Genomic DNA, 22660 nt, shown 5'->3' with positions numbered 1-22660 from the left:
CACTACACACACACTATACACACTACACACACACTATACACACTACACACACACTATACACACTACACAGACACACACGGTGTGTTCTTCTAACCTCGTGGGGACCTAAAATTAATTTCCATTCAAACCCCTATTTTCCCTAACCCCTAACCCTAACCCCTAACCCCTAACCCTAACCCCTAAGCATAACCCTAACCCCTAAGCATAACCCTAAACCCTAACCCTAACCCCTAAGCATAACCCCTAACCCCTAACCCTAACCCCTAACCCTAACCCCTAACCCCTAAGCATAACCCTAACCCCTAAGCATAACCCTAAACCCTAACCCCTAAGCATAACCCCTAACCCCTAACCCCTAACCCCTAACCCTAACCCCAACCCCTAAGCATAACCCTAACCCCTAAGCATAACCCTAACCCCTAAGCATAACCCTAACCCCTAACCCCTAAGCATAACCCTAACCCCTAAGCACAACCCTAACCCCTAACCCCAACCCTAACCCCTAAGCATAACCCTAACCCCTAACCCTAACCCCTAAGCATAACCCCTAACCCCTAACCCTAACCCCTAAGCATAACCCTAAACCTAATCACTAACCCCTAACCCCTAATCACTAACCCCTAATCACTAACCCTAAGCATAACCCTAACCCTAATCACTAACCCTAACCCTAAACCTAACCCCTAAGCTTTTTCCTTATTTTACTATCCTTGTGGGGAGGTATTTTAAGTCCCTACAAGGATAGAGTAACACACACACACACACACACACACACACACACACACACACACACACACACACACACACACTTGTTCTTCTATTCCATTATAAATTGTATTTTTCCTAAGCCTAACCCCCAACCTTAAAGGACCATTGTTCCACTTCATATTCATCATCTCCACATCAACATATGAGAAAGTGGTGCTTTTATATGTTTAGTAGTAAAATAGATAGAGGAAGATAGGTCTTTACCATGCATGAGAGCACCAGCTGTTCCGGACGACTGTGTGATCACGCTCTCTGTAGCCGATGTGAGTAAGACCTTTAAACAGTCACAAAGCCGCGGGACAGATTACCAGGATGTGAACTCAGAGCATGCGCTGACCAACTGGCAGGTGTCTTCACTGACATTTTCAACCTCTCCCTGTCCGAGTCTGTAATACCAACATGTTTCAAGCAGACCACCATAGTCCCTGTGCCCAAGAACACTAAGGTAACCTGCCTAAATGACTACCGCCCCGTAGCACTCATGTCAGTAGCCATCAAGTGCTTTGAAAGGCTGGTCATAGGGGAGAATTTTCCCTTGTTTTACTGTCCTTATGGGGACATTTGTAGATTGCAAGTCCCCACGCGGATAGAATAATAAAATCCTATTTTCCCTAACCTTAACAATTACCCTAACCTTAACCTGAATACCCTAAACCTAACCCCTACACTAACCTTAACAATAACCCTAACCTTAACCTGAAAACCTTAACCCTAAAACTAACCCTAGATCTTAATTCTAACTCTAATTCTAACCTGAACCCTAAACCCCTAGAAATAGCATTTGACCTTGTGAGGATTAACAAAATGTCCCCAGTTGGTCAAATTTTAGTTTGTTTACTATTCTTGTGGCGACTTCTGGTCCAAGTATAGTGAAACACACACACACACACACACACACACACACACACACACACACACACACACACACACACACACACACTGAAACATGGTGACTGTGTGTGTTTCAGACTGGTGAACCAGAGACTGATTGAGGGTCAGAGTCAGGTGGAGGAGCTGCAGAGGAATCTTCAGGAACAGGGCTTCAAAGCAGAGGATGTGAGTAGCACTAAACTGATCTCAGATCAGTCCATCTTCAGGAACAGGGCTCCAAAGCAGAGGATGTGAGTACCACTAAACTGATCTCAGATCAGATTAACTCCCTGATTTCACAACTGTCCGAGCGGTTATTAAAACTAACTGGAAATGACAGAAGCCACGACATCCTGTCATGCTATGGGGGTCGTTAAACTTTAGAAGCCGATGAGGAAGGGCTTGTTCTCGTTGTCACGTCGGCTCATTGTCGTTCTCTTACCTGGCTATTTTACGAGCCCAGAAGACCTTTACTGATGTGACAAAATAAAGCAACACGTAACTAATGCTAGTCTGTTTCATTGTCCTGGATGTGTTGTCATTTCTCACTAACATTCTAACACTGTTGTTGTTGTTGTGTTCTGTTCGTTGTCTTACTCATGTTGTAGCGTTGGGAAGTCATTGGTTGGTTGTCCTGCCAACCTATCCTGTTAGGAGGCTAAAGGTCAGGTCATGTGTTTTTAGTGGCTCCTGTCTCTCTCCGCCATGACATCGTCAGGAGGAATGCTATGTTTGTGACAGATGTTGGTCCGTCCGTTGTCCTGTCTTTCTCTCCTCACTGCATGACTAACCTAACTGAAATTATTCTCTCTCCTCTCCTCTCGTCCCCTCTCCTCTCGTCCCCTCTCCTCTCGTCCCCTCTCCTCTCCTCTCGTCCCCTCTCCTCTCCTCTCGTCTCCTCTCCTCTCCTCTCGTCTCCTCTCCTCTCCTCTCCTCTCCTCTCCTCTCCTCTCCTCTCCTCTCCTCTCCTCTCCTCTCCTCTCCTCTCCTCTCCTCTTGTCTGTGTGTTTGTCCTGCATTAAATCACCTCTATTTTCTCTTTAACTCTGCTTCCCCACTCAGGCGATTGTAAGTATAGCTTGGAGATCAATCCTAGTTTAGACGCCTTACCTCGCTACTCGCTGACAATGTGTAATTGTTTCATTATATTATAGTTATATTAGTGCTTAAAAGGTAACTTCAGGATTTTGTCAGTGATATTCTTTATTTACTTCCCCAGAGTCAGATTTGTATTTTTATTTAACCTTTATTTAACTAGCCAAGTCAGTTAAGAACAAATCATTTTTTACAATGACGGCCTGCCCCGGGCAAAACCCTAACCCGGACGACGCTGAGCCAGTTGTGCGCCGCTCTATGGGATTCCCAATCACGGCCGGTTGTGGTACAGCTTGGAATTGAACCGGGGTCTGTAGTGATGCCTTAGACCACAACCAACTGGGGAGCCCAGATAAACTCGTGGATACCATTTTATGTCTCTGTGTCCAGTAAGAAGGAAGTTAGAGGTAGTTTTGTGAGCTAATGCTAACTAGCGTTAATGCAATGACTGGAAGTCTATAGGTATCTACTAGCATGCTAGCACATACCCACAGACTTCCAGTCATTGTGCTAATGCTAGTTAGCAATTGCTCTAGTGCTAGTCAACAACTTCCTTCAAAACTGCACGCAGAGACATGAAAATGTTATTCAGGAGTTCATCTGACTCTGGGGAAGTAGATAACACCCCTTTAAGAAGTGCCTTTTCAATCTACAGTACTCTGGGGAAGTAGATAACACCCCTTTAAGAATCAATCTACAGTACTCTGGGGAAGTAGATATCACCCCTTTAAGAATCAATCTACAGTACTCTGGGGAAGTAGATATCACCCCTTTAAGAAGTACCTTTTCAATCTACAGTACTCTGGGGAATTAGATATCACCCCTTTAAGAATCAATCTACAATAATCTGGGGAAGTAGATAACACCCCTTTAAGAATCAATCTACAGTACTCTGGGGAAGTAGATATCACCCCTTTAAGAATCAATCTACAGTACTCTGGGGAAGTAGATATCACCCCTTTAAGAATCAATCTACAGTACTCTGGGGAAGTAGATATCACCCCTTTAAGAATCAATCTACAGTACTCTGGGGAAGTAGATATCACCCCTTTAAGAATCAATCTACAGTACTCTGGGGAAGTAGATATCACCCCTTTAAGAATCAATCTACAGTACTCTGGGGAAGTAGATATCACCCCTTTAAGAAGTACCTTTTCAATCTACAGTACTCTGGGGAAGTAGATATCACCCCTTTTAAGAATCAATCTACAGTACTCTGGGGAAGTAGATATCACCCCTTTAAGAATCAATCTACAGTACTCTGGGGAAGTAGATATCACCCCTTTAAGAAGTACCTTTTCAATCTACAGTACATGCTGGTAGTCTCGATGTAAATCAGGGTGCTACTAGTCTCTGTAGAATCTTTGTTTCCTAGCTACACTCTTATGTCATACCACATGAGATATCAATATTAACTCTTTCATCTGTACATTCATGGCCTTTTTATCATTTTTTTTGTGTGAAATTGAAGTAAAATACAGTATAATGTCCAGTACTCTTTTAATTTTCTTCACGGTAATCAAAACCTGAAAATCAATATGGTAACATCAGCTATGTTGCAACATAATTCCAAGCCATCCGGTATGACATGTAATATATCTCAGTGTGTTAACATGTTGAATCAGCAAAGGGAACCTTAACCAATGCATAGGCCTTCGTGATGTCATTACTGCTTCACAATGCCCTCTGATGACATTACTACAACCAACATTTTGTATTTTTGTTTTTTAAGTCAATCATTCTGAAGAAGAAAAATGATGCTCACATGTAAGTAACATTTTTTGAACTATTGTTAAATGTTAATATTATTATTTTTTTTTTTTGGGTTGTTTGTTGTTAAATTAAGATTTGAAGTTTTTTGAAAGTTTGGTCAGATCGATTGAACTTAATGCTTGTTTTTGACGCCCTGACTCATTGTGCCATTTCCTGACTTGTCTGTTGCTGATGTTGTGTTCTCTAAAAGGGAGAAGTTACGGGAAGTCAACAGTGAACTGCAGAAGAAGATGGCGTACATCGATGACTTGGAGCCCAAGTACACCTCTAGCTGTTAGTTATTCATGTATTACTTGTCATTGAACTTGTTCATTTAAAATATAATAATAATAATAAACTATAGTAGGAGACCAATACAACTCTAAACTATAGGAGTAGACCAATACAACTCTAAACTATAGGAGAAGACCAATACAACTCTAAACTATAGGAGAAGACCAATACAACTCTAAACTATAGGAGAAGACCAATACAACTCTAAACTATAGGAGAAGACCAATACAACTCTAAACTATAGGAGAAGACCAATACAACTCTAAACTATAGGAGAAGACCAATACAACTCTAAACTATAGGAGTAGACCAATACAACTCTAAACTATAGGAGAAGACCAATACAACTCTAAACTATAGGAGAAGACCAATACAACTCTAAACTATAGGAGAAGACCAATACAACTCTAAACTATAGGAGTAGACCAATACAACTCTAAACTATAGGAGTAGACCAATACAACTCTAGTAGAAGACCAATACAACTCTAAACTATAGGAGTTGACCAATACAACTCTAAACTATAGGAGTAGACCAATACAACTCTAGTAGAAGACCAATACAACTCTAAACTATAGGAGAAGACCAATACAACTCTAAACTATAGGAGAAGACCAATACAACTCTAAACTATAGGAGAAGACCAATACAACTCTAAACTATAGGAGAAGACCAATACAACTCTAAACTATAGTAGACCAATACAACTCTAAACTATAGGAGTAGACCAATACAACTCTAAACTATAGGAGAAGACCAATACAACTCTAAACTATAGGAGAAGACCAATACAACTCTAAACTATAGGAGAAGACCAATACAACTCTAAACTATAGGAGTAGACCAATACAACTCTAAACTATAGGAGTAGACCAATACAACTCTAGTAGAAGACCAATACAACTCTAAACTATAGGAGTTGACCAATACAACTCTAAACTATAGGAGTAGACCAATACAACTCTAGTAGAAGACCAATACAACTCTAAACTATAGGAGAAGACCAATACAACTCTAAACTATAGGAGAAGACCAATACAACTCTAAACTATAGGAGAAGACCAATACAACTCTAAACTATAGGAGAAGACCAATACAACTCTAAACTATAGTAGACCAATACAACTCTAAACTATAGTAGACCAATACAACTCTAAACTATAGGAGAAGACCAACATACACCACATCCTAGATCATATTAAGAAGTGATTCTTGAGCTCTGACTTAAAAGGCAGTGAGTTCATTCCAGGTCCAGGGAACGAGACAGCAGAATGCTCAGTCACCCGTTGTTTTTAAGGATGTCTTTGCAGTCCCAAAGAGTCTTTGATCATTTGACCAGAGTAACAGTGAAGATTGTTTGGGGCTTAGGAGTTCACTGAGGTTTTGGGGACCAGAGGCATTGAGAGATTTGAACACTAACAGGAAGTTGATTCTGAATTTGGTGGGCAGCCAGTGGAGAAAGGCTAGACGGGGTGTGATATGGGCATACCGCCGGGTTCCTGTGAGGATCCTGGCAGCGCTGTTCTGCGCAAGCTGTTGTTGAGTTGTTGGAGGTTGTTTGACATCCAGGCTTTGACGTCATCCAGACAGGTGGTGCGGGTGTTTATGTAGATCTGTTTGTCGTCAGCGTAGCAGTGGAATTGGATGCCGTGTTAAATGATTAGGAGGCCAAGGGGGAATGTGTAGATTATGAATAGGATTGGGCCTAAAACGGAGCCTTGAGGGACACCACAGGTAATTGTGATGGGTTCTGACTTGGCATTTCCTATGGCAGCATATTTTGTGCTGTTGGTAAACTGGTGAACCAGTTTAATGACAGTACTGTCGAGACCTAAAGTCGTGGCCAAAAGTTTTGATAATGACACAATTATTAATTTTCACAAAGTTTGCTGCTTCAGTGTCTTTAGATATTTTTGTCAGATGTTACTATGGAATACTGAAGTATAATTACAAGCATTTCATAAGTGTCAAAGGCTTTTATTGATATTTACATGAAGTTGATGCAAAGAGTCAATATTTGCAGTGTTGACCCTTCTTTATAAAGACCTCTGCAATCCGCCCTGGCATGCTGTCAATTAACTTCTGGGCCACATCCTGACTGATGGCAGCCCATTCTTGCATAATCAATGCTTGGAGTTTTTCAGAATTTGTGGGGTTTTATTTGTCCACCCGCCTCTTGAGGATTGACCACAAGTTCTCAATGGGATTAAGGTCTGGGGAGTTTCCTGGCCATGGACCCAAAATATCGATATTTTGTTCCCGAGCCACTTAGTTATCACTTTTGCCTTATGGCAAGGTGCTCCATCATGCTGGAAAAGACATTGTTCGTCACCAAACTGTTCCTGGATGGTTGGGAGAAGTCGCTCTCGGAGGATGTGTTGGTACCATTCTTTATTCATGGCTGTGTTCTTAGGCAAAATTGTGAGTGAGCCCACTCCCTTCGCTGAGAAGCAACCCCACACATGAATGGTCTCAGGATGCTTTACTGTTGGCATGACACAGGACTGATGGTAGCGCTCACCTTGTCTTCTCCGGACAAGCTTTTTTCCGGATGCCCCAAACAATCGGAAAGGGGATTCATCAGAGAAATGACTTTACCCAGTCCTCAGCAGTCCAATCCCTGTACCTTTTGCAGAATATCAGTCTGTCCCTGATGTTTTTCCTGGAGAGAAGTGGCTTCTTTTGCCCTTCTTGACCCCAGGCCATCCTCCAAAAGTCTTCGCCTCACTGTGCGCGCAGATGCACTCACACCTGCCTGCTGCCATTCCTGAGCAAGCTCTGTACTGGTGGTGCCCCAATCCCGCAGCTGAATCAACTTTAGGAGACGGTCCTGGCGCTTGCTGGACTTTCTTGGACGCCCTGAAGCCTTCTTCACAACAATTGAACCGCTCTCCTTGAAGTTCTTGATGATCCGATAAATGGTTGATTTAGGTGCAATCTTACTGGCAGCAACATCCTTGCCTGTGAAGCCCTTTTTGTGCAAAGCAATGATGACGGCACGTGTTTCCTTGCAGGTAACCATGGTTGACAGAGGAAGAACAATAATTCCAAGCACCACCCTCCTTTTGAAGCTTCCAGTCTGTTATTCGAACTCAATCAGCATGACAGAGTGATCTCCAGCCTTGTCCTCGTCAACACTCACACCTGTGTTAACGAGAGAATCACTGACATGATGTCAGCTGGTCCTTTTGTGGCAGGGCTGAAATGCAGTGGAAATGTTTTTTGGGGGGATTCAGTTCATTTGCATGATAAAGAGGGACTTTGCAATTAATTGCAATTCATCTGATCATTCGTCATAACATTCTGGAGTACATGCAAATTGCCATCATACAAACTGAGGCAGCAGACTTTGTGAAAATTAATATTTGTGTCATTCTCAAAACTTTTTAGCCACGACTGTATGTGTTCCTTCAATTGATCCTGGAGGATGCTGTGATCGGAGGCGACGAATCCACTTCTTATGGTCTTCCCTGTGGCTCAGTTGGTAGAGCATGGTGTTTGCAACGCCAGGGTTGTGGGTTCGATTCCCACGGGGGACCAGTACGGGGGGAAAAAAAATAAAAAATATGAAATGTATGCATTCACTACTTCTGATGCATCATTTTGGTTTCATTAGATTTGTTTATGGCTGTGTTTACTTATACAGGAAGTCCAATTCTGATCTTTGCCTATTATTGTCAAAAGACCAATTGGTGCAAAATCTCTGGATAAGAGCGTCTGCTAAATGACTAAAATGTAAAATGTTAATCTTTTCGAAGAAGTAGGTGGAGAATCTTCCGCAGCGTTAATGGGTGACTCCAGCTGGTTTGAGTAGGTATTTGATGGTGGAAAAGAGGTGGCATGGGTTTCCTCGGTGGTTGTCTAGTAGGTTTCAGTAGTAGGGGTGGACCCTGTGGATTATTAGGTTTCAGTAGTAGGGGTGGACCCTGTGGATTATTAGGTTTCAGTAGTAGGGGTGGACCCTGTGGATTATTAGGTTTCAGTAGTAGGGGTGGACCCTGTGGATTATTAGGTTTCAGTAGTAGGGGTGGACCCTGTGGATTATTAGGTTTCAGTAGTAGGGGTGGACCCTGTGGATTATTAGGTTTCAGTAGTAGGGGTGGACCCTGTGGATTATTAGGTTTCAGTAGTAGGTGGACCCTGTGGATTATTAGGTTTCAGTAGTAGGGGTGGACCCTGTGGATTATTAGGTTTCAGTAGTAGGGGTGGACCCTGTGGATTATTAGGTTTCAGTAGTAGGGGTGGACCCTGTGGATTATTAGGTTTCAGTAGTAGGGGTGGACCCTGTGGATTATTAGGTTTCAGTAGTAGGGGTGGACCCTGTGGATTATTAGGTTTCAGTAGTAGGGGTGGACCCTGTGGATTATTAGGTTTCAGTAGTAGGGGTGGACCCTGTGGATTATTAGGTTTCAGTAGTAGGGGTGGACCCTGTGGATTATTAGGTTTCAGTAGTAGGGGTGGACCCTGTGGATTATTAGGTTTCAGTAGTAGGGGTGGACCCTGTGGATTATTAGGTTTCAGTAGTAGGGGTGGACCCTGTGGATTATTAGGTTTCAGTAGTAGGGGTGGACCCTGTGGATTATTAGGTTTCAGTAGTAGGGGTGGACCCTGTGGATTATTAGGTTTCAGTAGTAGGGGTGGACCCTGTGGATTATTAGGTTTCAGTAGTAGGGGTGGACCCTGTGGATTATTAGGTTTCAGTAGTAGGGGTGGACCCTGTGGATTATTAGGTTTCAGTAGTAGGGGTGGACCCTGTGGATTATTAGGTTTCAGTAGTAGGGGTGGACCCTGTGGATTATTAGGTTTCAGTAGTAGGGGTGGACCCTGTGGATTATTAGGTTTCAGTAGTAGGGGTGGACCCTGTGGATTATTAGGTTTCAGTAGTAGGGGTGGACCCTGTGGATTATTAGGTTTCAGTAGTAGGGGTGGACCCTGTGGATTATTAGGTTTCAGTAGTAGGGGTGGACCCTGTGGATTATTAGGTTTCAGTAGTAGGGGTGGACCCTGTGGATTATTAGGTTTCAGTAGTAGGGGTGGACCCTGTGGATTATTAGGTTTCAGTAGTAGGGGTGGACCCTGTGGATTATTAGGTTTCAGTAGTAGATGGACCCTGTGGATTATTAGGTTTCAGTAGTAGGGGTGGACCCTGTGGATTATTAGGTTTCAGTAGTAGGGGTGGACCCTGTGGATTATTAGGTTTCAGTAGTAGGGGTGGACCCTGTGGATTATTAGGTTTCAGTAGTAGGGGTGGACCCTGTGGATTATTAGGTTTCAGTAGTAGGGGTGGACCCTGTGGATTATTAGGTTTCAGTAGTAGGGGTGGACCCTGTGGATTATTAGGTTTCAGTAGTAGGGGTGGACCCTGTGGATTATTAGGTTTCAGTAGTAGGGGTGGACCCTGTGGATTATTAGGTTTCAGTAGTAGGGGTGGACCCTGTGGATTATTAGGTTTCAGTAGTAGGGGTGGACCCTGTGGATTATTAGGTTTCAGTAGTAGGGGTGGACCCTGTGGATTATTAGGTTTCAGTAGTAGGGGTGGACCCTGTGGATTATTAGGTTTCAGTAGTAGGGGTGGACCCTGTGGATTATTAGGTTTCAGTAGTAGGTGGACCCTGTGGATTATTAGGTTTCAGTAGTAGGGGTGGACCCTGTGGATTATTAGGTTTCAGTAGTAGGGGTGGACCCTGTGGATTATTAGGTTTCAGTAGTAGGGGTGGACCCTGTGGATTATTAGGTTTCAGTAGTAGGGGTAAACCCTGTGGATTATTAGGTTTCAGTAGTAGGGGTGGACCCTGTGGATTATTAGGTTTCAGTAGTAGGTGGACTTGGTTTAACATCAGGTTTCAGTGAGGTCAGAGATGACAAGCTCGTCTGTGATGACGAGGTCTAATGTATGATTGTGTGGTGAGAACAAATATATATAATGTGGATTTAGTAGATGCTTTTATCCAAAGTTACTTAGCTGTACGTTCTCAACCTGTTTCCTTTCATGCAAATTGTGGATTTCTATGAACTTTGTGTAACTATTAGTTTTTTGGGGTTTTCTCTCTCCTTCCAGCCCAGAAAGTAGAGGAACTGGAAGAGGCGTTAAAGAAGAAGGATGAAGACATGAAGCAGATGGAGGACAGATATAAGAAGTACCTGGAGAAGGCTAAGAGTGTTATCCGGACCCTGGACCCTAAACAGAACCAAGGCTCAGCACCAGAGGTCCAGACCCTCAAGAATCAGCTGCAGGAGAGGGAAAGGATGCTGCAGTCTCTGGAGGTACCAGGGGCTGGGTTAGGGTGTAGGAGTTAGGGTGTAGGAAGTAGGGTTGAGGAGGAGATGGAGGGAGGGATGGAGGAGAAGAGGGTAGGGTAAGGGTTAGAGTTAGGGGTTAAGGAGGTAGAAGGAGGGGTTAGAGTTAGGGGTTAAGGAGGTAGAAGGAGGGGTTAGGGTTGGAGAGGGGTTAGGGTTGGAGAGGGGTTGGGGAGGGGTTAGGGTTGGAGAGGGGTTAGGGTTGGAGAGGGGTTGGGGAGGGGTTAGGGTTGGAGAGGGGTTAGGGTTGGAGAGGGGTTGGGGTTGGGGAGGGGTTAGGGTTGGAGAGGGGTTGGGGAGGGGTTAGGGTTGGGGAGGGGTTAGGGGTTAGGGTTGGAGAGGGGTTAGGGTTGGGGAGGGGTTAGGGTTGGGGAGGGGATGGGATGGAGAGGGGATGGGATGGAGAGGGGATGGGTTGGAGAGGGGATGGGATACTCACTGGAGGTGGTAATACCAACCAGAGGGGTTAGGGTTGGGGATGGGATGGAGAGGGGATGGGATGGAGAGGGGTTAGGGTAGAAGGAGGGGATGGGATGGAGCTCACTGGAGGTGGTAATACCAACCAGAGAGGGATGGAGCTGGAGGTGGTAATACCAACCAGACCAGGAGGGGTTAGGGTATCACTGGAGGGGGTAATACCAACCAGAGGGGTTAGGGTATCACTGGAGGTGGTAATACCAACCAGAGGGGATGGAGCTGGAGGTGGTAATACCAACCAGAGGGGTTAGGGTATCACTGGAGGTGGTAATACCAACCAGACCAGGAGGGGTTAGGGTATCACTGGAGGTGGTAATACCAACCAGAGGGGTTAGGGTATCACTGGAGGTGGTAATACCAACCAGAGGGGATGGAGCTGGAGGTGGTAATACCAACCAGAGGGGTTAGGGTATCACTGGAGGTGGTAATACCAACCAGACCAGGAGGGGTTAGGGTATCACTGGAGGTGGTAATACCAACCAGAGGGGTTAGGGTATCACTGGAGGTGGTAATACCAACCAGACCAGGAGGGGTTAGGGTATCACTGGAGGTGGTAATACCAACCAGAGGGGTTAGGGTATCACTGGAGGTGGTAATACCAACCAGAGGGGTTAGGGTATCACTGGAGGTGGTAATACCAACCAGAGGGGATGGAGCTGGAGGTGGTAATACCAACCAGAGGGGATGGAGCTGGAGGTGGTAATACCAACCAGAGGGGATGGGATGGAGAGGGGTTAGGGTACCAACCAGAGGGGTTAGGGTATCACTGGAGGTGGTAATACCAACCAGACCAGGAGGGGTTAGGGTACCAACCAGACCAGGAGGGGTTAGGGTACCAACCAGACCAGGAGGGGTTAGGGTACCAACCAGACCAGGCCAGAAAATACTTGTATTTTGTAGTTTATTTGAAAATACCAACTATTCATATAAACTAGGTAGTCTAATACAGTTTATAAAGAGTTTAAACTGAAGGCAACAAACTAGTTTATTTTATATTCAAATACACGTCTCAGAAAACCAAATAAAACTTGAAGGTATTTGAATATATGAAAGTTATTTGAAAAAAGAAAAACAGAACATTATCTGATGACTGCCAAATATTTGATGAAGAACCAAAAACGACAACAGTTAGTTGAATAAATATATCATCATAAACACATGGTTTATCCTAGAATAAAATACAATGGGGGACATGGAATCGTCTCAACATTAGAGCAGACCACGTTTGCAGCTTCAAAATGACTAACAAATAAATTTTCATAATGAGTGAGACATAAAGTAATACATTAACACTTGACGTTAAACTTTGTGATGATTACACAATGACATCGTTGTTCCATAGGACTTTGTAAATTGCTTTATATAATGACATAATAATGGAATTATTACATAACTGGAATAAGGAACAATGACTATTCCTCTTACAAAAACTCTCAGCTCATTGCTATGCAATTAAAATGCTATAACCAAAATATTATGTAAAAAACATGCTAATGAAATGTAATTACAGTTATATTACACAGGCACCAGAACAGTTTAATGTTAAGTGTTACTGAGAATGCTAACAGTAACAAAATATGGCTATTAAGTGTCATGTTAGTTTGTATTCTGAGTAAACTATCCCTTTAAAGATGGTATATTGTGTGTGTTTGAAACAAGAACACCTACTCTCAGATGGTTATCTAAACATCACGCCCGGGGGGGTAATCCTACATGAAACTATCCCTTTAAAGATGGTATATTGTGTGTGTTTGAAACAAGAACACCTACTCTCAGATGGTTATCTAAACATCACGCCCGGGGGGTAATCCTACATGAAACTATCCCTTTAAAGATGGTATAGTGTGTGTGTTTGAAACAACCATCTGAGAGTAGGTGTTCTTATCTAAACATCACGCCCGGGGGGGTAATCCTACATGAAACACAGCCCTTATTTAAAGTGTTGCTAAAATCCCCTATGGGAAAAATGATTGGAACCATTTCCCCTGGTAGACCGCTAGGTTTTATGGGTATTATGACACCTCCTCTTTGGGGCTCTATGGGGAGACTGTTCTATTCATTATATTTCTATTCGTTATATTTCTATCTTCAACATGCAGTTCCAGATACAGTCCTGTCATTAGTAGAAGACAGCCAATCCATGTAGATACAGTCCTGTCATTAGTAGTAGACAGCCAATCCATGTAGAGACAGTCCTGTCATTAGTAGTAGACAGCCAATCCGTGTAGATACAGTCCTGTCATTAGTAGTAGACAGCCAATCCACATGTAGATACAGTCCTGTCATTAGTAGTAGACAGCCAATCCATGTAGATACAGTCCTGTCATTAGTAGTAGACAGCCAATCCATGTAGAGACAGTCCTGTCATTAGTAGTAGACAGCCAATCCATGTAGAGACAGTCCTGTCATTAGTAGTAGACAGCCAATCCATGTAGAGACAGTCCTGTCATTAGTAGAAGACAGCCAATCCAATTGTTTCTTAAAAGTAGTCACTTTCTAAGATCTGTGTTCAAATGGTTTTAAAAAGTTTTCATTTTGGGGCATCTGTATTCACCTCCAAAGTAATGATTTACTTTATTTATCCAGAGCGACTTACAGTAGAGTGCATACATTTTAAATACTGGTCCCCCCGTGGGAATCGAACCCACAACCCTGGCGTTGCAAGCGCCATGCTCTACCAACTGAGCTACAGTGGGACTGTACTCAGTCAGACTCAACCCATTTTACTAACGTGCTGATCCTCTGTTCATCTCCCTCTACAGAAAGACTACGACAAGACCAAGGCCCAGAGAGACCAGGAGGAGAAACTCATAGTGTCTGCCTGGTACAACATGGTGCGTGTTGTATATTGTACCAGCACTGTATTATTACATGTTAGTCATCGTACTCTTAACTCATAGGGGCTGATTTCCCAATATACATACTTTGGGGCGGCAGCGTAGCCTAGTGGTTAGAGCGTTGGACTAGTAACCGAAAGGTTGCGAGTTCGAATCCCCGAGCTGACAAGGTACAAATCTGTCGTTCTGCCCCCTGAACAAGGCAGTTAACCCACTGTTACTAGGCTGTCATTGAAAATAAGAATTTGTTCTTAACTGACTTGCCTGGTTAAATAAAGGTAAAATAAATACTACCGTTCTCCACACTCTCGTGCTCCCAGTGCGTTCTCTTGAGTACGAGAGTGTGGAGAATGCATAAAACATTACATTAGAGAAGCACTCCCCTTTCTGTATTACCTCACGCTGAGCAGCACTCCCTCTACTGTATTACCTCACGCTGAGCAGCACTCCCTCTACTGTATTACCTCACGCTGAGCAGCACCACCTCCCTCTACTGTATTACCTCACACTGAGCAGCACCACCTCCCTCTACTGTATTACCTCACGCTGAGCAGCACCTCCCCCTACTGTATTACCTCACGCTGAGCAGCACCACCTCCCTCTACTGTATTACCTCACGCTGAGCAGCACCTCCCCTACTGTATTACCTCACGCTGAGCAGCACTCCCTCTACTGTATTACCTCACGCTGAGCAGCACTCCCCCCTACTGTATTACCTCACGCTGAGCAGCACCTCCCCTACTGTATTACCTCACGCTGAGCAGCACCTCCCCTACTGTATTACCTCACGCTGAGCAGCACCTCCCCTACTGTATTACCTCACGCTACACCTCCCCCTACTGTATTACCTCACGCTGAGCAGCACTCCCCCTACTGTATTACCTCACGCTGAGCAGCACCACCTCCCTCTACTGTATTACCTCACGCTGAGCAGCACTCCCTCTACTGTATTACCTCACGCTGAGCAGCACTCCCCCTACTGTATTACCTCACGCTGAGCAGCACCACCTCCCCCTACTGTATTACCTCACGCTGAGCAGCACTCCCTCTACTGTATTACCTCACGCTGAGCTGCACCTTCCATTTCACTGACCCATCTTCCAACCAGGACAACGACAACAATAGAAACCAAACAAGATATACACACATTAAACATTTTACTTCATAATTATAGCTATATGTGAATCACAATAATCTAGCTAACCAGCTAGTTAAACAGTCAATAATGACCTAAAACGAATGTTTTGCAAGGTAGATTGTCAATTCTTAGTGGATAGCTAGCTACCAATTCTTTGTGGTTATCTGGCTTGCTAACAGTAGTAGCTAGCCAGTTAGCCCTATTGACTTGCGATCTACGCACACTGCAGTGGGTATTGTAGGCAGGTAAACATGTATTTATTAAAGTATCAAGATAAAATATTGTAGTCAGGCAACATTTCGTTCTGAAGTCGGAGTGTATTTTCTCTATGGCTTCAGCTGAAAATAATGGCCGCCGTTGATTTCAAGACAATTTACATTGTTTTCTTACGTGGTTGACTTGTATTTCTTTTCATACATTTCACTGAAGCTTGCATCGATGCATTTACATTTTAGTCATTTAGCAGACGCTCTTATCCACAGCGACTTACAGTAGTGAATGCATACATTTCATTTCATGCATTTATTATTATTTTTTTTCCCGTGGGAATCGAACCCACAACCCTGGCGTTGCAAACACCAACTGAGCCACATGGAAGACCAACAATGTGCTGTAAAGACATTACACTTAGTTCATAATTACAGCATTAGCTTTTAAGTTTAATTAATTTTGTACTGGTCCCCCGTGGGAATCGAACCCACAACCCTGGCGTTGCAAACACCATGCTCGACCAGCTGAGCCACAGGGAAGACCATGCAGGGAAGATGCATGCTTGAAAATGTGTACAAGCGGAGTACCCATCCGAGAACTGCCATCCCGTGCTCGGAGCACGGTACTATATTGGCAAATACTCGTAGTGTCTGCCTGCTTACAACATGGTGAATTGTTATATTATACCAGACTGTATTACCACAGATGGAACAAAGAGCCAGATGTTTCACCAGATGTATAAATAATGTGAAGCAGCATCCTTTTTGACATTTTCACTCACTACCAAATATGGTGATGAGAGGAAGCCCAGTGGCCGGCAGTGGGAGAAGATTCAGTTAGATGGATTTTCGTTGACATTCTGCATATTTTCTCATGAAACATTTGATCTCAATACAGTTTTCTGTTCCCAAGACTTCAATCTGTTATGAACAGAGTGGAATAAGTTTTGTGGACTTTACCCTTTTGCCAAAGTTTCAATAAATTGAATTGTTTGCAAGGTGTTCAAGGGCGTATTGAGTTGTTGCAGACACGCACTTCACACAGTAGGCGATCCATAACAGAAATATGCAAATACATGCTAGAACGAGCCAATAGGATCTCGCTAGCTCGTGCTTGGCTCTGCCCTCCTCCTTGCTTGTTCTGCCCACTACAATGACTTTGCTCCCATTAGAAACGACAGGCTGTGGACAATCTTGGGTTAGATATAAAAATAAAATCTTTGATTTTATGTTGTTACTCCTGTCAAACACTAGAGGGCGCTGCAGGATTTCCTATGCCACTTTATTTTGTAATATTTTTTTTTTAACCTTTATTTAACTAGGCAAGTCAGTTAAGAACAAATTATTATTTACAATGACGGCCTACTGGTGAACATTGCCTTATTCAGGGGCAGAACGACAGATTTTTACCTTCTCAGCTCAGGGATTCGATCCAGCAACCTTTCGGTTACTGGCCCAACACTCTAACCACTAGGCTACCTACCGCCCCCCCTGAAATGAATACTCCATGGATATAAAAAGCAAAGTATAGTGGTGCTGTTTTCAGTGTTTTGAGTCAAAAATGAGAAGAAAACTCACATAGCAGACACAGGGGGTTTAACCAACATCTTTTAATGAATGTGTCTTAATGAAGCCACTGTGTGTGTGTGTGTGTGTGTGTGTGTGTGTGTGTGTCCAGGGCATGGCTCTCCAGAAGAAGGCAGCAGAGGACCGTCTGGCCAGTACGGGTTCAGGACAGTCCTTTCTGGCTCGCCAGAGACAGGCTACCAGTACACGCCGCTCTTACCCCGGATACCCGGGACCCCAGTCCGCCACCGCCAGGTAGACATGGCGCCGCGACTCTTCAACCCGACCTTTGACCGCCGACCCTTCCAGGCCAGGTACCACCACGGCCAGGTAGACGCGGCACCCTGCTGAAACCCCTACATGACCCTTTTTTTCCCCCCTGACCCTTGACCCCTGCAGGTGTTCATCAGGGCACACACAGTCCAGTTGTATGAGTGTCGGCTGAGTGGTTTAGGATAAACGTCTCCTCTTATGAATCCTTTTTTGTTCTCTGTCCTCCTCCACGGTCCTTCAGTCTCCCTTTTTAAATCTGGTTTACCTGGATTTATTGTCAATAATTATTATGTACATTTCTGTAAAACGATGTTACTGTTCTGTTTATTTTCTTCTGTCTGGATTCCTCCTGTCTAATAACTGTCGTTTCTGTGTAACACAAGAACTTGAGTAGAGATGCAACTTTAGTTGTTGTTGTATTTGAACCCTTGTGAAAATGAAAAAAAACAGGAGAATATTTTCATATCTTTTGCTTGAATGCGCTTTAGTTTTGGAGAGGGTAGATCCACTACATAGAGGGTTTGTGACCAGTTGGTATCTTTACACCCAGTACAGTACATAGTATGTGTTAAATGTGTTCAGTCTCTTAGGCAGTCTTTGTTTTACATGTAGTCTGTTTTAGGCAGGCTGTAGTGGCCTGTAGTTGGACTCCACTAGCCTGGGACTTAGCAGTAGAAAAGGGAATTATACACATACTGCATTAACAGAACAGAGATTCATATTGATCAAGTGTTTCTCCTGAAATGAAGGGAAACCTCTTCCCCTGTATACTCCTGTTCTCAAATCAACCAGTAGTCATTATCGATTATTTATCAGTCAATAGTTTATTGATTTGATTATTGTGAACGAGTGAGTCTCTCTCCCTATTATCCTGTGTTGCTGGAGGGAAATACAGAACTGTCCTCTAGATCCACACTAGTAACTAACGCGCTGCACAGCTGTGACCGTCCCATATGAACCCGTCTGCATGCTAACCGTCTGCATCCACTACCTATGCGCTGGACCTAGTCAAACAGTGGCTATGATGTTGTATGTATAGCATAGCAAAAAAGCCAGTGGAGTGGTCTGCAATACAAACGTAAAATAACCACTGCTGCCACCCAAGGAGGAGAAATTTACAGGGAGGTAGGTTATAAACTTTACAGGGAGGTGGTTATAAACTTTACAGGGAGGTGGATTATAAACTTTACAGGGAGTTGGATTATAAACTTTACAGGGAGGTGATTATAAACTTTACAGGGAGGTAGTTATAAACTTTACAGGGAGGTGGTTATAAACTTTACAGGGAGGTAGGTTATAAACTTTACAGGGAGGTGGTTATAAACTTTACAGGGAGTTGGATTATAAACTTTACAGGGAGGTGATTATAAACTTTACAGGGAGGTAGTTATAAACTTTACAGGGAGCTGGATTATAAACTTTACAGGGAGGTGGATTATAAACTTTACAGGGAGGTGGATTATAAACTATACAGGGAGGTGGGTTATAAACTTTAAAGGGAGGTGGATTATAAACTTTACAGGGAGGTGGGTTATAAACTTTACAGGGAGGTGGTTATACACTTTACAGGGAGGTAGGTTATAAACTTTACAGGGAGGTAGTTATAAACTTTACAGGGAGTTGGATTATAAACTATACAGGGAGGCATAATGACTGGGTATCTGCTAGCATGTGCTAACGCTAGTTAGCAAAACTACCTGTAACTTCCTTCATATTTGACACAGAGACAAATAGGGAAATAGATATAGGGCCTCATTGCCAAAAACCCCAAAGTATCCCTTTCATTTATAAATCGCTGCGCTATGTCAATGAGGTGAGCTAGGATAACGTAATGTCATGTCATATTCTCTGACCTACCTAACAACCAGCATGTGTTATTGTGTTCTGTAGGTTTCATCCAGGAGTGGATAGGCAGTAGCCTTGATGTTCTACAGATTGCAGTGGGCAGTACTTGACCACTATGTTAAAGATACTTCTGATATCTTATCATTTCTGTCATGGTAGTCCAGGGCTGTCCAACCCTGTTCCTGGAGAGCTAACCTCCTGTAGGTTTACATCTATGTAGTCCAGGACTCTCCAACCCTGTTCCTGGAGAGCTAACCTCCTGTAGGTTTACATCTATGTAGTCCAGGACTCTCCAACCCTGTTCCTGGAGAGCTAACCTCCTGTAGGTTTACATCTATGTAGTCCAGGACTCTCCAACCCTGTTCCTGGAGAGCTAACCTCCTGTAGGTTTTCATCTATGTAGTCCAGGACTCTCCAACCCTGTTCCTGGAGAGATAACCTCCCGAAGGATTTCGCTCCAACCCCAGTTCTAACTAACCTGATTCAGCTTATCAACCAGCTCATTATAGTTACTAGGCTAGATCTGTAGTTACTAGGCTAGATCTGTAGTTACTAGGCTAGATCTGTAGTTACTACGCTAGATCTGTAGTTACTAGGCTAGATCTGTAGTTACTAGGCTAGATCTGTAGTTACTACGCTAGATCTGTAGTTACTGGGCTAGATCTGTAGTTACTGGGCTAGATCTGTAGTTACTAGGCTAGATCTGTAGTTACTAGGCTAGATCTGTAGTTGCTAGGCTAGATCTGTAGTTGCTAGGCTAGATCTGTAGTTGCTAGGCTAGATCTGTAGTTACTACGCTAGATCTGTAGTTACTAGGCTAGATCTGTAGTTACTAGGCTAGATCTGTAGTTACTAGGCTAGATCTGTAGTTACTAGGCTAGATCTGTAGTTGCTAGGCTAGATCTGTAGTTACTAGGCTAGATCTGTAGTTACTACGCTAGATCTGTAGTTGCTAGGCTAGATCTGTAGTTGCTAGGCTAGATCTGTAGTTGCTAGGCTAGATCTGTAGTTACTAGGCTAGATCTGTAGTTACTAGGCTAGATCTGTAGTTACTTCGCTAGATCTGTAGTTGCTAGGCTAGATCTGTAGTTACTAGGCTAGATCTGTAGTTACTAGGCTAGATCTGTAGTAACTAGGCTAGATCTGTAGTTACTAGGCTAGATCTGTAGTTACTACCACCCTCTATCAGTTTGACCGTTTTGATCCCAATCGATCATTATGCCCTGTCCTGTATCATTATAACCAAACCTCTTACTGGTTGTTATTGTCCTCTCCTCTCTCTCTCGCCTCCTCTCTCTCTCGCCTCCTCTCTCTCTCACCTCCTCTCTCTCTCTCACCTCCTCTCTCTCTCTCACCTCCTCTCTCTCTCTCTCTCTCACCTCCTCTCTCTCTCACCTCCTCTCTCTCTCTCTCACCTCCTCTCTCTCCACTCCTCTCTCTCTCTCACCTCCTCTCTCTCTCGACTCCTCTCTCTCTCTCATCTCCTCTCTCTCTCACCTCCTCTCTCTCTCACCTCTCTCTCTCCACTCCTCTCTCTCTCTCACCTCCTCTCTCTCTCACCTCCTCTCTCTCTCTCTCTCACCTCCTCTCTCCACTCCTCTCTCTCTCTTTCGCACTCTTTTTGCTCTCTCTCTCTTTCTCTCCTTCCCCTCCTCTCCTCTCTTTTCCCTCCTCTCCACAGTGATGACATTACATGACCAGCGCAGGCAGGGTTGATGGGCGGTTGCATGACCATAACTTAATAATGAGCCAGGCTGAAAATAACCCTTCATCAATTCAACACTAACCCTCAACTCTAACGGAGGACGGGCCGGGCGGGCCCAGATTAGGCCCAGGACGGGGGGTTAAGAGCTCTCGACAGACCCGGACGGCACCGCCCTCTCAGAGGCCAACCTAACCTAACCCCCTCTCTCCTTCACTCACGGACCTGCATCTGCTTGCTGCTTGCTGCTTGTGAACCTCTATCGTCATGACATGCACTGAGACGCAACAGCAGTCTCTAGCGGGGGAACGGAGAGAGCTGCAGTTAGGGCTGTGGAATAAAAACATGTTAAAGATTCTTCATGCCGTTTCCAAGGTCAAGGAAAATTCTTGTACTTAACTGTGTGGTGCAAAGCGAGGACTACAGTGTTATTCTTAGTGACAGTATGGTTCTCTGATAGACTTGGACAATGACGATGATCAAGCCGAACTAGAAATACATGGTTACTGTACTGTAAACCTGGTGTGTATCTGTTGGGTGTTCCACTCACTTCTCTCTCTCTCTCTCTCTTTGTGTTTCACTGGGTCTAAGAGGAAAAGGCAATATCATAATTTATTTCACATCGCACCTCTAATCAAATGTGTATATACTGAGTGGACAAAACATTAGGAACACCTTCCTAATTTTGAGTTGCAACCCCCTGCTCCCACTTTAGCCTCAAATCATCAGGGCATGAACTCTACAAGGTGTTGAAAGCGTTCCACAGGGATGCTGGCCCACTGTTGACCCAAGTTGGCTGGATGTCCTTTGGGTGGTGGACCATTGTTGATACACACAGGAAACTGTTGAGCGTGAAAAACCCAGAAGCGTTGCAGTTCTCAACACAAACCGGTGCGCCTGGCACCTACTACCATACCCCGTTCAAAGGCACTTAAATCTTTTGTCTTGTCCATTCACCCTCTGAATGACACACAGACACAATCCATGTCTCAATTGTCTCAAGGCTTAAAAATCCTCCTTTTAACATGTCTCCTCCTCCTTCATCTACACTGATTGAAGTGGATTTAACAAGTGACATCCATAAGGGATCATAGTATTCACCTGGATTCACCTGGTCAGTCTGTCAGAGGTATTCAACTCTTACAGAGCTGGTTTTCTGCTCGACCTGATAATTAATTACACACACCTGGTGTCCCATGTCTAAATCAGGCCCTGGTGTCCCATGTCTAAATCAGGCCCTGGTGTCCCATGTCTAAATCAGGCCCTTGGTGTCCCATGTCTAAATCAGGCCCTGGTGTCCCATGTCTAAATCAGGCCCTGGTGTCCCATGTCTAAATCAGGCCCTGGTGTCCCATGTCTAAATCAGGCCCTTGGTGTCCCATGTCTAAATCAGGCCCTGGTGTCCCATGTCTAAATCAGGCCCTGGTGTCCCATGTCTAAATCAGGCCCTGGTGTCCCATGTCTAAATCAGGCCCTTGGTGTCCCATGTCTAAATCAGGCCCTGGTGTCCCATGTCTAAATCAGGCCCTGGTGTCCC

General features: G+C 44.1%; 1 protein-coding gene across 1 annotated transcript in view; it reads left to right on the top strand.

The window, feature by feature from the left end:
* The window catches only part of LOC106572396 (hook microtubule tethering protein 3), a 72157-nt gene extending 51027 nt beyond the window's left edge, over window positions 1-21130 (top strand). Inside the window, 6 exon segments of the mRNA XM_045694087.1 lie at window positions 1737-1824; window positions 4466-4500; window positions 4697-4779; window positions 10838-11043; window positions 14316-14387; window positions 17416-21130. Coding sequence (XP_045550043.1) covers window positions 1737-1824; window positions 4466-4500; window positions 4697-4779; window positions 10838-11043; window positions 14316-14387; window positions 17416-17562 — 631 coding nt within the window. The 3' untranslated portion in view covers window positions 17563-21130.
* The last annotated feature ends 1530 nt before the right edge of the window (window positions 21131-22660 follow it).

This window comes from Salmo salar, chromosome ssa01 (genome assembly GCF_905237065.1).
Source record: "Salmo salar chromosome ssa01, Ssal_v3.1, whole genome shotgun sequence".
NCBI lineage: Eukaryota > Metazoa > Chordata > Actinopteri > Salmoniformes > Salmonidae > Salmo > Salmo salar.
Note: the sequence above shows the minus strand (reverse complement) of the source record. Positions and strands in the feature narration are given on the sequence as shown.